At 46.1% G+C, this 12,828-nt stretch overlaps 1 protein-coding gene across 1 annotated transcript in view; it reads right to left on the bottom strand.

Annotated features, from left to right (window-relative positions):
• Positions 1-357: 357 nt before the first annotated feature.
• OXCT1 (3-oxoacid CoA-transferase 1) overlaps positions 358-12,828 on the bottom strand; it is a 106,347-nt gene continuing 93,876 nt past the window's right edge. The window contains exons 15-17 of the mRNA XM_029060355.1: positions 9,937-10,017; positions 3,978-4,079; positions 358-494 (exon numbers count right to left, since the gene is read on the bottom strand). Of these exons, the coding sequence (XP_028916188.1) occupies positions 453-494; positions 3,978-4,079; positions 9,937-10,017 (225 nt within the window). The 3' untranslated portion in view covers positions 358-452. The remainder of the gene's footprint in view (positions 495-3,977; positions 4,080-9,936; positions 10,018-12,828) is intronic.

Raw genomic sequence — 12,828 nt, 5'->3', positions numbered from 1 at the left:
ATGTTTCCTTCATTCAGTTTAGGCTTCTCAGCTCTGAATTTCACCATTAACTTATGAGAGAAAGAGACAGCAATTGGCTGAAATGCTTCCTATGTGACCTTTTCAAAGCACCATTTTGTATGTTTGACTGTAAAGGCTAGAGAACCTGTATACACGTTCGACATTAACTCCACTCGTGGATCGTGGTTTCGTCCACCAGGGTTCAACCTGATAGGGAACGGGTACATATTCCTTTCGTATTAAAACGTGACGTAATGAGAGACAAAAAAAAGTTTGCCCCATTATTCAAAGCCAGAGAAGCTACGAGAAACTAATAACGGCCCATTAAAAAGAGTATAAATGCAAAACAGACAGCTGTGATTTCTTGGCCAAGAATTCCTGTTTTGTTATTTTTTTTTAAAAAAAAATCTCCCCCCAACAGCTCCGTGGACTGGTGACATCTGATCCACGTATCAAGTTGTGATCTGTTGCATAGGTATGAGTTTTGGCGAGACCTAGGGAAAGAAAGAAACAGGAAGGTTGATATGAGATCCCAGCCCTGTTCAGGGGTCAAGTATGTCTTCTCCTGGGTTCCTTCACATCATCAACATCATCATCATCCAAGTGATAAGTGTGGTACTGGTTAAGCGCTTACTATGAGCCAAGTGTTGGGGCAGATATGGGATAATCGGGTCAGGCACAGTCCCTGTCCCACAATGGACTCTAAGAGGGAAGATGAACAGTTGTTTTTTCCCTACTTTACAGGTCCTGAGAAGTGAAGTGGCTTGCCCAAGGTCAACCTGCAGGCCACGAGAAGAAGCATAGCCTAGCGGAAAGAGGCTAGGGCCTGGGTTCTAGTCCTGGCTCTACCACTTGTCTGATGTATGACTTTGGGCATGAGAAGCGGCGTGGCTCAGTGGCAAGAGCACGGGCTTTGGAGCCAGAGGTCATGGGTTCGAATCCGGGCTCTGCCACTTGTCAGCTGTGTGACTGTGGGCAAGTCACTTAACTTCTCTGTGCCTCAGTTCCCTCATCTGTAAAATGGGGATTAAGACTGTGAGCCCCACGTGGGACAACCTGATTACCCTGTGTCTACCCCAGCGCTTAGAACAGTGCTCTGCACATAGTAAGCGCTTAACAAATACCAACATTACTTCTCTGTGCTTCAGTTATCTCATCTGTAAAAAGAGGATTATGTCTGTGAGCCCTACATGGGACAGGGACAGTATCCGATCTAATGATCTTGTATTACCTCAGTTCTTAGTACAGTGCTTAGTGGAAAAAAAAGTGGAGGAGCCAGGATTAGAACCTGGGTGCCCTAATTCTTGGATGCGAGCTCTTTCCACTAGACCACGCTGCCGCTAGTCCAAAGCACCCAACTATGAGGGTGGCTGGTAGGAGATCATCTAGTTCATGGGTTCTAATCCCGGATCCGCCACTTGTCTGCTGGGTGACCCTGGGCAAGTCCCTTTACTTCTCTGGGCCTCAATTATCTCATCTTACCCTTAGGCTGGAAGTGCTTGAAAGCTCTCGCTCTGATAATCACTCAATCCGTCAATCAGTGGCATTTATTAAACACTTACTGTGTGCAGAGCATTGTTCCAAGTACTAAGGAAAGTGCACTACAAAAGAGTGGGTAGACATAATTCCTGCCCAGAAGGAAAAGCAGCATTGCCTAGTGGATATAGCACGGATCTGGAAGTCAGATTTTAATCCCGGTTCTGCCATTTGTCTGCTGTGTGATCTTAGGTAAGTCACTTCACTTCTCTGTGCCTCAGTTCTCTCATCTGTAAAATGGGGACTAAGACTGTGAGCCCCATATGGGACTTGGACCATGTCCAACTGATTAGCTTGTATCTGCCCCAGGGCTTAGTACAGTCCCTGGCACTGTACTAACAAATACCATGAAGAAAAACAAGAGCGCGCACAGGTTACGTCCTCCCCCAGACAGATACGGAGCCAAAGCCTCTGAGCTTATCACGCCATGTGGTCGATGAGAACACTGGGCTGTGGGAGAGGGCAGAGACCCAGTTGTGGGCATTAGCATAAGATGGGTCTCACAGGTCACCCATTAGAGGTTTCTTTCACCCCGCTCCGGAAACCTGTGGGAGCATCACCGGGAAGCTGATATTGAAAAGAGATGGATTTCCATTTGGGCATTATAATGTTTCCTTTCAGAGAAACTCGAACAGCTGAGTTTTTTGGGTACTTCTCCCCCGTCTAAACGTCTGCTTCTTCCCCTTGTCACTCGGGCCTATTTTGAGCCCTGGGTTAGAGCTTTTAATATCATTTGTTCCCTGATTGTGGAAACTGGCTGCTGCAGACACGGGGGAAGGCGAACCTTTCGGCGGGCTGACGTCCCTTATCTATTTTTACGATGAGAAACATTGACTGAAGGACAGCCTTTCATATCGTGCTTTCTTGGTCTCGGAGATAGAAGCACAAAGTGAAACACATCGCCCTGCCATGCCACAGTGCAGGAAGGGGACCTGATTTCATTAAACCGGACAAAGACGGATCGAGGCTCTCTCTGGTTGGCCCATTCCAGCCCGAGAGCCGATGGCTGGTTCCTGACACCCTATCAGGCCCTAATGGAAATGGGTGAGGGGAGAGTGTCGCCCTTCATGGAGGAGGTCCCATGAGTGGCTTCTTTCATTCATTCAATCATATTTATTGAGCGCTTTCTGTGTGCAAAGAACTTTAATAATAATTATGGCATTTCTTATGCACTTCCTATGTGCCAAGCACTGTTCTAAGCACTGGCGTAGATACAAGGTAATCAGGTTGTCCCATTCGGGGCTCAAAGTCAATCCCCATTTTACAGATGAGGTAACTGAGGCACAGAGAAGTTAAGTATCTTGCCCAAGGTCACAAAACAGACAAGTGGGAGAGACAGGATTAGAACCCATGTCCTCTGACTCCCAAGCCTGTGCTCTTTCCACTAAGCAACGCTCTTCTCTATGCTTTTGTGCAAGGAATTTCTGGAATTCAAAATGGTTTACAAAGACCTTTTTTTAAGAAAAAATGGTATTTAAGTACTTACCATGTGGCAGGCACTATATTAAGTACTGGGATAGAAAAAAGATAATCAGGTTGGACACAGTCCATGTCCCACATGGGGCTCACAGTCTTTAATCCCCATTGTACAGATGAGGTAACTGAGGCAAAGAGAAGTGGACTGACTTGCCCAAGATTACAGAGCAGACCTGTGATAGAGCCAGGATTGGAACCCAGGCCCTCCGACTCCCGGGGCCTATGCTCTTTCCACTAGGCCACGTTGCTTCTCTGATCATCTATGAGGAACTGGGAGGTGTGGACTCATATTTTGCAGCCAATCTACTAGCAGAGCAGTCTGCCACCTACTTGCTGTATCTCCGTCTCTTCTAGCTCACCATTGATCTTTTGCCCGCACACTCCCTCAGGTGTGCAACTTCCTCCCCGTCCATATCTGAGACACCTCGACCCTCCCTACCTTCTCAGCCTTATTAAAATCACAACTCCCCTAAGAGGCCTTTTCCAACCGAGCCCTCATTTCCCTTCCTCCCTCTCCCTTCTTGGTGGCCCATACACTTGCATCTGTCCCCTATAAGCACTTGATATTCACCTCACCCTCAGTGCTACAGCACTTACTGTAAGCCAACCAATTTTGTTGTATTGTACTCTCCCAGGCGTTTTAGTACAGCACTCTGCACAGACTGACTGACTGTTACCCTCCAGGAGTTACCGGCTGTTCTGCACCTTTTCCTCCCTGTCATTCCCGGGAGGTGGGGTGGGATCAGTGTGGAATCACGATTGATGAGCACCCCTCGATTCTTTCAATGCTCGCTTCTGATCTTCTGGCCTTCCTCAAGCCCTGATTATCGATCCCCGCGCTTAGCACCTAGGAAATGCTCAATAAATACCGTAATTATCATTGGGATCACCCTGAAATTGATCCTAAATGGATGGTCTGTGCCCTGGACCCTTAGAGGCTCCACTGACTCCCCACAGGTACTTACGGCAAAATCGCATCCGGTGCTCTTCTTAATATCATCTACCGTCAGGCCTTCCCAGAGCTCGATGAGAGTCAGGCCCTTATCCTTGTCCACGTCAAACACCGCCTGCCGAGTTCAGAGAATGAGAAACCATCACCGTTCGTTCACAGGAGGCAGAGAGCAGGGGAGAGACAGGCCAGAGCAACCGGTCGTCTGTAAATGTCCCTCACTCCCCGCCATTACCGACACAGCCCGCGGGACGCCCGCCTGATCAGAAATGCTTTCAACACCATTTGTTGGTGCTTGAAAGGTGGTGAACGATCATGACGTGGGTTTGTTCAACATTCTGAGAAACGGTTCTATCTTCTCCTTCCTCTGGCAGCCGGAAGGGCTACTTTTCGGGTCTGATTTAAAAAAAAAACATTCTGGTGTGACAGAGGAGGAGGGCAGTTGCTTAGCTAAGATGTGTGATACTAGATGGTGGGGAAATATTGAGGGAGAAGGCTAGATTCGCAGTGTGTGTTAAGTGAAGCGCACGGTTTGGGAGTTCACTGGCCTTGGGTCAGACATCATATTAGCCCAGTGAGGACACTGATCGATTGATCAATCGATGGTATTTACTCAGCTCTTACTGTGTGATGAGCACTCTATTAAGATCTTAAGACTGCAAGCTCCTTTCTACTCCATAAACTCCTTGTTAGCAGAGAATGTGTCTACCCATTATGTTATACTCTTCCAAGTGCTTAGTACAGTGCTCTGCACAAAGTAAATGCTCAATACGATTAAGAGATTAAGCCCTAAGCGATGAAACAGGCCTGGATCCCAATCGGAGGTCACCCCTAAACTGAGCCGAAAGCTCACGAAGCACTTTCATTCATTCAGTCATATTTACTGAGCGCTTACTGTATGCAAGGTACTGTACTAAGCGCTTGGGAGAATACAACAGAACAATGAACACACAAATTTCCTAACCTCAATAAGTTTTCAGTGTAGATGAAAGAGCATGGAGCCAAGGGTCAGTTTGCCTGGGTTCTGGTTCCTGTTGGTCGGGCCTAAAGTCAACCTACTCTCTGTACCTCGATCTCGTCTATCTCACTGCCGACCTTTTGCCCACGTTCTGTCTCTGGACTGGGCATCCTCCCTCTTCATATCTGACAGGCAATCCCTCTCCCCACCTTTAAAGCCTCATTAAACTCCCATCTCTTCCAGGATGACTAAACCCTCATTTCCTCTTCTCGCACTCCCTTCTGCGTCACTCTTGCACTTGAATTTGCATTCTTCATTCATCCCTCCTTCAGCCCCACTGCACTTATGTACATATCCATATTTTTTTTTATAATAATGCCTGTCTTCCCCTCTAGATTATAATCTCACTGTGGGCAAGGAAAATGCCTACCAACACTGTTGTACTATATTTTCCCAAGCATTTAGTATAGTGCTCTTTACGCATTAAGTGTTCAATAAATACAACTGAGTTGCTTAGCAGAAAGAGCACGGGCTTGGGAGTCAGAGGTCGTGGGTTCTAATCCCCACCCTGCCACCTGTCAGCTGTGTGACTTTGGGCAAGTGACTTGACTTCTCTTTGCCTCGGTTCCATCACCCGTAAAATGGGGATTAAGACTGTGCGCCCCATATGGGACATGGACTGTGTCCAACCTGATTATCTTGTATCTATCCCAGTGCTTAGTACAGTGCCTGGCACACAGTAAACACTTAACAAATGCCATAAAAAATTTAAGAAGTAAACTCCTCTTCAATGACTTTAAAGCTCTTCTCCAAATCTCTCCATTTACCTATCTAGATTGCAAACTCCGTGAGGGTAATGGTCATGTCTACCAATTCTGCTTTATTATACTCACTCAAGTACTTTACAAATACCATTTTAAAAAAAAGGAACTGATTGCTTATAAGGCTACCCGCTTAGTAAAAAACTGTGGTAATAAGTGCCAAGCACATTACTAAGCACTGGGTTAGATATAGGATAACCAGACTGGACGCAATCCCTGTCTCACTTGGGGCTCACATCTATGTCCGGGGAGAACAGGTAGCATGGCATAGTGGATAGAGCATGGGCCTGGGAGTCAGAAGGTCATGGGTTCTAATCCTGGCTCTGACACTTGTCTGCTATGTGACCTTAGGCAAGCCACTTCACTTCTCTGGGTCTCAGTTACCTCATCTGTAAAATGGGGATTGAGACTGTGAGTCCCATGTGGGACAGGGACTCTGTCCAACCCAATTTGCTTGTCTCCACCCCAGCACTTAGTACAGTGCCCTGGCACATGGTAAGCACTTAACAAATACCACAGTTAAGTATTTCATCCCCATTTTACAGACATAGTTAAGAGACCTTCTTCAGTCACACAGCGGGCAAGTGGCGGAGCCAGGATTAGAACCCAGGTTCCTTGACCCCCAACACCCACGCTCTTTCCACTAGGCCATACTGCTGCTCTTGTCATGATCTAGTGGAAAGCATATAGATCTGGGGCTGAGAAGAGCTGAATTCTGGTCCCAGTTCAGGAACTACCCTGTCGGTTGACCTCTGGCAAGTAATTTAACTGCTCTATATCTCAGTTTCACCTGTAAACTGGAGGTAATAATTCCTGCTTCTCCCTACCACACAGGGATGTTATGTAAACACAAGCTATAAGGACAGGTCTTTGGAAAACGAAAGAGCTCTACAAATTCAGGGTATCATCCTAGCCAGCTCCATTGGCAAGCAGCTTTATTTCAAAGTCAATTCTTATTTCAGCAATATGTTTTCCCTGCACCCGATCTCATAACTTTAAGAAAGGAGCCGGTAACACCGAGATTGGGTTAGAGATTGGAAAAGATCCATTAAGAACTGCTTTCATTAGACTGAACTGTGCCTCTTTCATTTAACAGAGAACTGTATCGTCTACTGCCAAAAGAAACAATTGATCTAGCAGACAAGTCTTACGGACGTTTCTGTTCAACATTGAGGGAAACATACAAAAACAAAAAGTAAGAAGTCTGGATCAAGTTAATGAGACATCTAAAATCGTCTGTTTAAAGAGAGAAACGACCCTTTTGTATTAAGCGCTTAGTACAGCAGCGCTTAATACAAGGAAGCAGCGTGGCTCAGTGGAAAGAGCCTGGGCTTTGGAGTCTAAGGTCATGGGTTCGACTCCCGGCTCTGCCACTTGTCAGCTGTGTGGCTGTGGGCAAGTCACTTAACTTCTCTGTGCCTTCAGTTACCTCATCTCTAAAATGGGGATTAACTGTGAGCCTCACATGGGACAACCTGATTACCCTGTATCTACCCCAGCGCTTAGAACAGTGCTCTGCACATAGTAAGCGCTTAACAAATACCAACATTATTATTATTATTACAGTGCTCTGCACAGAGTAAGTGCTCACTAAATACAATTGAATGAATGAAGAGGGTCTGTGTGGAAGGCTGAGGAACAGCAAGATGTGCCACTCTGCTTATAAAATTGTTCTCAGCATTTATAGAGGAAAAACAGCCTAGTCTATATGGCTGTTTTCCCCAATCCATAAAACCCTGGAAAACATACCCAACTTGTTTGCTGCTTTTAAAAGCTTTTATGTACACATTCCTCATTATAACAGAATTAAGTTTTTAGGCACTCTATTGGAGAGCCAGCATCTGTTATTGAAATCGGGGAAATTCATGGCTCTGCAGGCTAAGAAGAAGGTCCTCTGCTGTTAGTGCAGGTAAATAAAGACATCACGATGATGCCTAGCCAAGGAGAAATACAGGCTGTTTCCGCAACTGAGAGCAAACTGGGAATGCTGTTTTTGGGGGGTTTTTAAAGAGCATCTGCTAAGCACTTATTGTGTGCCAGGTACTGCACTAAATACTGGGATAGGTGCAAGCTAATCAGGTTGGACCCAGTCCCTGTCCCACATGGGGGTCACAATCTTGGTCACCATTTTACAGATGAAGTCACTGAGGCACAGAGAAGTGAAGTGACTTGCCCCAAGTCACACAGCAGACAAGTAGCAGAGTATTAGAACCCAGGTCCTTCTGACTCCCAGACAGTGCTCCATCCACTGGGGTCACGCTGCTTCCCTGCTCTCCCACAGACGGAGCAGCTCCACCCAACTGAGGATGGTAGTTGCGGAGGCTTTACAGCACACCTCCTGCCGTTGCATAAATCAGAGGAGAAGGATTTTAAGCGACGTGGCATCCTCGGCCCCTCCTCGGTCAACTCGGTGGACTTTCCCACAAAGTTCGTCAGAGGACCAGAAAGAACTGTCCCTGGAACTTCCTGGTTCCACCCTGGGTTCGGGATACATTCCCCTTACCGCTGCCCATGACGCAGCAGTGTTGACAACTGTAAAGAGCAGGAGACCAGGAGTCGGGAAACCTGCGTTCCAATTCCGACTCTGTCCTCCACCTGCTAGGTGACCTCGGGCAAGTCACTTAACCTCTCAGGGCCCCAGTTTCCTTATCTGTAAACTGAGGAGGAAAATAGCTACTCTCCCTCCTTAAACTGTGACCTCCAAAGGACCCACATCCAACCACAGTGCCAGGCGCATAGTCGGCACTTAAATAAATGTCCCAATTGGCTTGTTTAAATGCTACGCCGCACAAGAGCACTTCGACTCCCAAAGTAGCGTGTGGGTTAATTTGAGCATCTGTGAGAAGATTACTACCCCCTGCTGAGGCAGGGAGGGGGCACCCTCCACTTAATAGCCAAGTAAACACTGAGGGAAAGCCAAGAGCTACAGGTTTCTAGGTTGCTGTTTTCTCAAAGCAGTCTCCGAAGAGTAGTGCTGAGAAGATTACACACAACTGGAGTTGTCGCTGATAAAGAGAGGGGCTGGGGCTTATGACCTTTCTCACACGTGACGCTTTTTGTGACTCAGGTCTATGAAAGACTGCACGACCAGCTCAAAGGAACATCCCGGCCTCCCAGAGAGCACCGGATAAAAACATCAGTGCTCTTTAGAGGGGAGGCTAGGTACACTCTACATTTCTGCTCATTATGGGCAAGGAATGTGTCTAATAATAGTATCTGTTCTGAGATTACAGTGTGCCAAGCACTGTTCTAAGTGCTGGCAAAGATACAAGATCCTCAGGTCCTACGTGGGGCTCACACTGTAAGTAGGAAAGAGAAAAGGTTGTGAATCCCCATTTTACAGATAAGGAAACTGAGGCACAGAGAAGTGATGTGACTTGCCCAAGGTCTCCCAGCAGACAAGTGGCAGAGGTGGGATTCGAATTTGAATTCTTTTGCCGATTTGTACATTCCAAGCGCTTAGTACAGTGCTCTGCACATAGTAAGCGCTCAATAGATATTATTGAATGAAATACTATTGAATGAATTCAAATCCAGGTCCTATGACTCCCAAGCTTGTACTCTTTCCACTAGGTAACACTGTCTTCCAACTGATATACTGTCCTCCCCCATTCATTAGTTCTTAATGAATTCATAATTACTCAAGCACTTAATAGTGCTCTGCCCACAGTTAGCACTCAATAAATACCACTGAATTATCTTTAAATTATATAAGTTACTTATTTATTCACATTAATGTCTGTATCCCCGCTCTGTACCGTAAGCTCGTTTTGGGCAGGGAACTTGTCTGCTAATTCTTTTGGACTGTACTCGCTCGAGCTCTTCATACAGTGCTCTACACAGAGCAAGCACTCGATAAATACCACTGACTGATCAGTATTAGTGTTATTATTAAAATGTTTACAAGTAGTTTCTCTGGTAGCGTGGTGGACTTTGGCAAAGTATAAACAGGGAGTAAGACAGCTCAAGGGGTATGTGGTAAAAAGGTGTCTGTTTCTAGAAGGGCAAACCCCTAGTTCAGACTGATTATCCTAATGGTTTAACCAATTCTTGAGCACAATGGGTGTGTTTAATAGTTGAAATCACCCCCGCATGCTTTAGGGTCTCGGGGGCCTACGCACAATTTCGACAGAGCTGTTCGATCAATACCGCAACTGATGAAAAGAAAGAAAAGAAACAAAGAAAGGCACTTTTACCTTCTCGGTAATGATGCGGTTGACGCACTGCTTCCCGGTCAGTGGCAATGTACATTTCTCCAAAATCTTGTGTGTGTTTCCCTGCAGTCACGAGAACAACATAGGCACTCTCCGTAAGTACTGTCAAAGCGGGATTCCTTAACGGCACGACAATCAAACACACCACAAAAGTCTCCTTTATCCCAAAGCAGATGCTGCTCCCTTCCTCTTTGGTTATCATTAGACTTGAACGATTGCCCGTCAGGCTTAGAGGGAAGCAGCGTGGCTTAGTGGAAAGAGCCTGGGCTTGGGAGTCAGAGGTCACGGGTTTGAATTCCAGCTCTGCCACTTATCAGCTGTGTGACTTTGGGAAGTCACTTAACTTCTCTGTGCCTCAGTTACCTCATCTGTAAAATGGGGATTAAGACTGTGAGCCCCATGTGGGACAACCTGATTACCCTGTATCTACCCCAGCGCTTAAAACAGTGCTCTGCACATAGTAAGCGCTTAACAAATACCAACATTATTATTACTATTATTATTATTAAGTACCCATATTACTCTCCAGATGGTCAGCACTTGGCAGTCCTATCTTGAGACTATAGTTTGCAGAGCACAGTTCTATGATCTAACTATTTTCACAGTGCTGGAATAAGCATTTACACTGAGCAGAGCACTATTCTGGGGTCTAATGTGTGCACAGCTTTGGGCTGAGCACCTAGAGTGTGCAGAGCACTGATCTGGGGTCTACTGTGTGCACTGCACCAAGGTGAGCATCTACGGTGTGCAGAGCACTGTGTGCAGAGTTCTGGGGTCTATTAAGTGCATAGTGCCGGAGCAACTACGACATGCAGAGTGCCGTTCCGGAATCTACTATGTGCAGAGCCCTGGGCTGAGCAAACCACGGTCACTACAACCAATTCCTTCACACAGGTTCCCCGTCCTGAGGCCTTTGTGGTTGGATCCAGGAACAGCTGCCATTTACTACGGGGAGGGGTCATCCAATGAGAAGCCCAGGAGTCAAAAAGAGCCCGGGTCTGTGACTTGGAGGATCTGGGTTCTAATCCCAGCTTTTCCATTTGCCTGCTTTGTGATCTTGGGGACATCATTTCACTTCTCCGGGCCTCAGTTTCCTCATCTGTGAAAAGCGCTGTTCTCCTGTCTCAAACTGTGATTCACCTCCCCATAGAAGGACGTTGTCCAACCAGATTATCTTGTGTCTACCTTAGTGCTTAGTACAGGGCTTTGCAAAATGGTAAGCACTTAAATACCATACCGATTAGTCAATCGGTCAGCTGTATTTACTGAGAGCTTCTGTGGTCACAGTACTGTGCTAAATGCTTGGGAGAGCATAATATAGCAATATTACATGTTCCCTGCCCACGAGCTCATAGTCTAGAAAATTTTATTTTTAAAGCACACATATACAGAGTAGCTGCACACTTGTGTGTGTGCACACGTGTGTACTGCAAATTTCTCCAGCCCTTACCCTCTCTCACTCTCACTGGGACCAGAAACAAAACCCAAGAACGAGATGATCCAGCTCAGATTGTGTTGCTGCGGAAAGCTCCAGGAGAAGATGGCTAGCTGGCTGGCTCTAAGTCTGAGGCAGTATGGGAAACCATCTATTTCCCTTCCTCAGGAGCTCCAGCCGAATAAATTGTAAAGACCACACAAAATTGCTAGAGATTGCCTTTCGGTCTTGCAAAGGAAATACATGGAAAAAGATCTCAAACTAGACATTTTGCAAAGGACATAATGGGATATGTGCTTAAACGTATAAAGCGATGAGAGATGTGGGTATTTTTACCATTTTCCTCGAGAGAGACAATATGTTCGATTGTTCATTTGTGTTTATTGAGCGCTTACTGTGTACAAAGCATTGAACTAAGCACTTGGAATAGAACAGTATAACAGTAAACAGATACATTTCCCAACCTCAGTGAGTTTAGTGCACGGAAAGGCTACTCATTGAGTTTGTCCTTCCCAATTAATTTTTTAATGGTATTTGTTAAACACTTACTGTGTGCCAGGTTCTGTATTAAGCACTGGGATAGATTCAAGTTAATCACATTGGACACAATTTATGTCCCACTTGGGCTCACAGTCTTAATCCCAATTTTCTAGATGAAGTATCGGAGGCCCAGAGAAGTGACTTGCCCAAGGTCACAGAGCAGACAAATGGCAAAGCTGGGATTAGAACACAGGTCCTTCTGACTCCCAGGCCCGTGGTCTACCCACTTGGCCATGCTGCTTCCCTTTGGCAAGAAAACCCTTGCTATGCTCCATAAAGCAGCTCTACGGAGCCACTTGTGCGGATTTCCTTTCTGTTGTTCAGTATTGATGCAGTGCAGTGCTTGGCAATCAGTAAGCGCTCAGTAAATACCACTGATTTATTACCATCTAGTTCCCAATATTTCCATAACAACGTAAGACAGTGTTGGGAGTTTCTGCTATAAATCAGATTGGGGTTTTATGTTCCTGCAAAGAATGACAAAAGACAGGTGCCAATCTCCAGCAATAGGTATAGAAATCAAACTCACTGAGCCTTAATTATTGATAAAAGGTTAAAGAGTATAGCCTGACCAAAATGAACATGAAAAGAGCGTGAGTAGTGCCTAATGTTGCCTAAGGAAACGGTATGGTACTGGGAGTCAGGAGACCTGGGTTCTAATCCCAGCTCTACCACTGACCTGCTGTGTGACCCTGACTTAGTCTCTCAGAGCCGCCATCACCTCATCTGTCCAATGGGGAAAACTGTGGCATTTGTCAGGTATTTAACATGTGCCAGGTACCGTATTAAGCGCTGGGGTGGGTACGAGCAAATCAGTTGGGCACAGTTCCTGTCCCGTGCAGGGCTCACAGTCTCAATCCCCATTTTCCAGATGAAGTCAGAGGCCAGAGAAGTGAAAT

Source organism: Ornithorhynchus anatinus, chromosome 3 (genome assembly GCF_004115215.2).
Source record: "Ornithorhynchus anatinus isolate Pmale09 chromosome 3, mOrnAna1.pri.v4, whole genome shotgun sequence".
Lineage (NCBI taxonomy): Eukaryota > Metazoa > Chordata > Mammalia > Monotremata > Ornithorhynchidae > Ornithorhynchus > Ornithorhynchus anatinus.
This window is presented reverse-complemented; position numbering and strand designations above follow the sequence as displayed.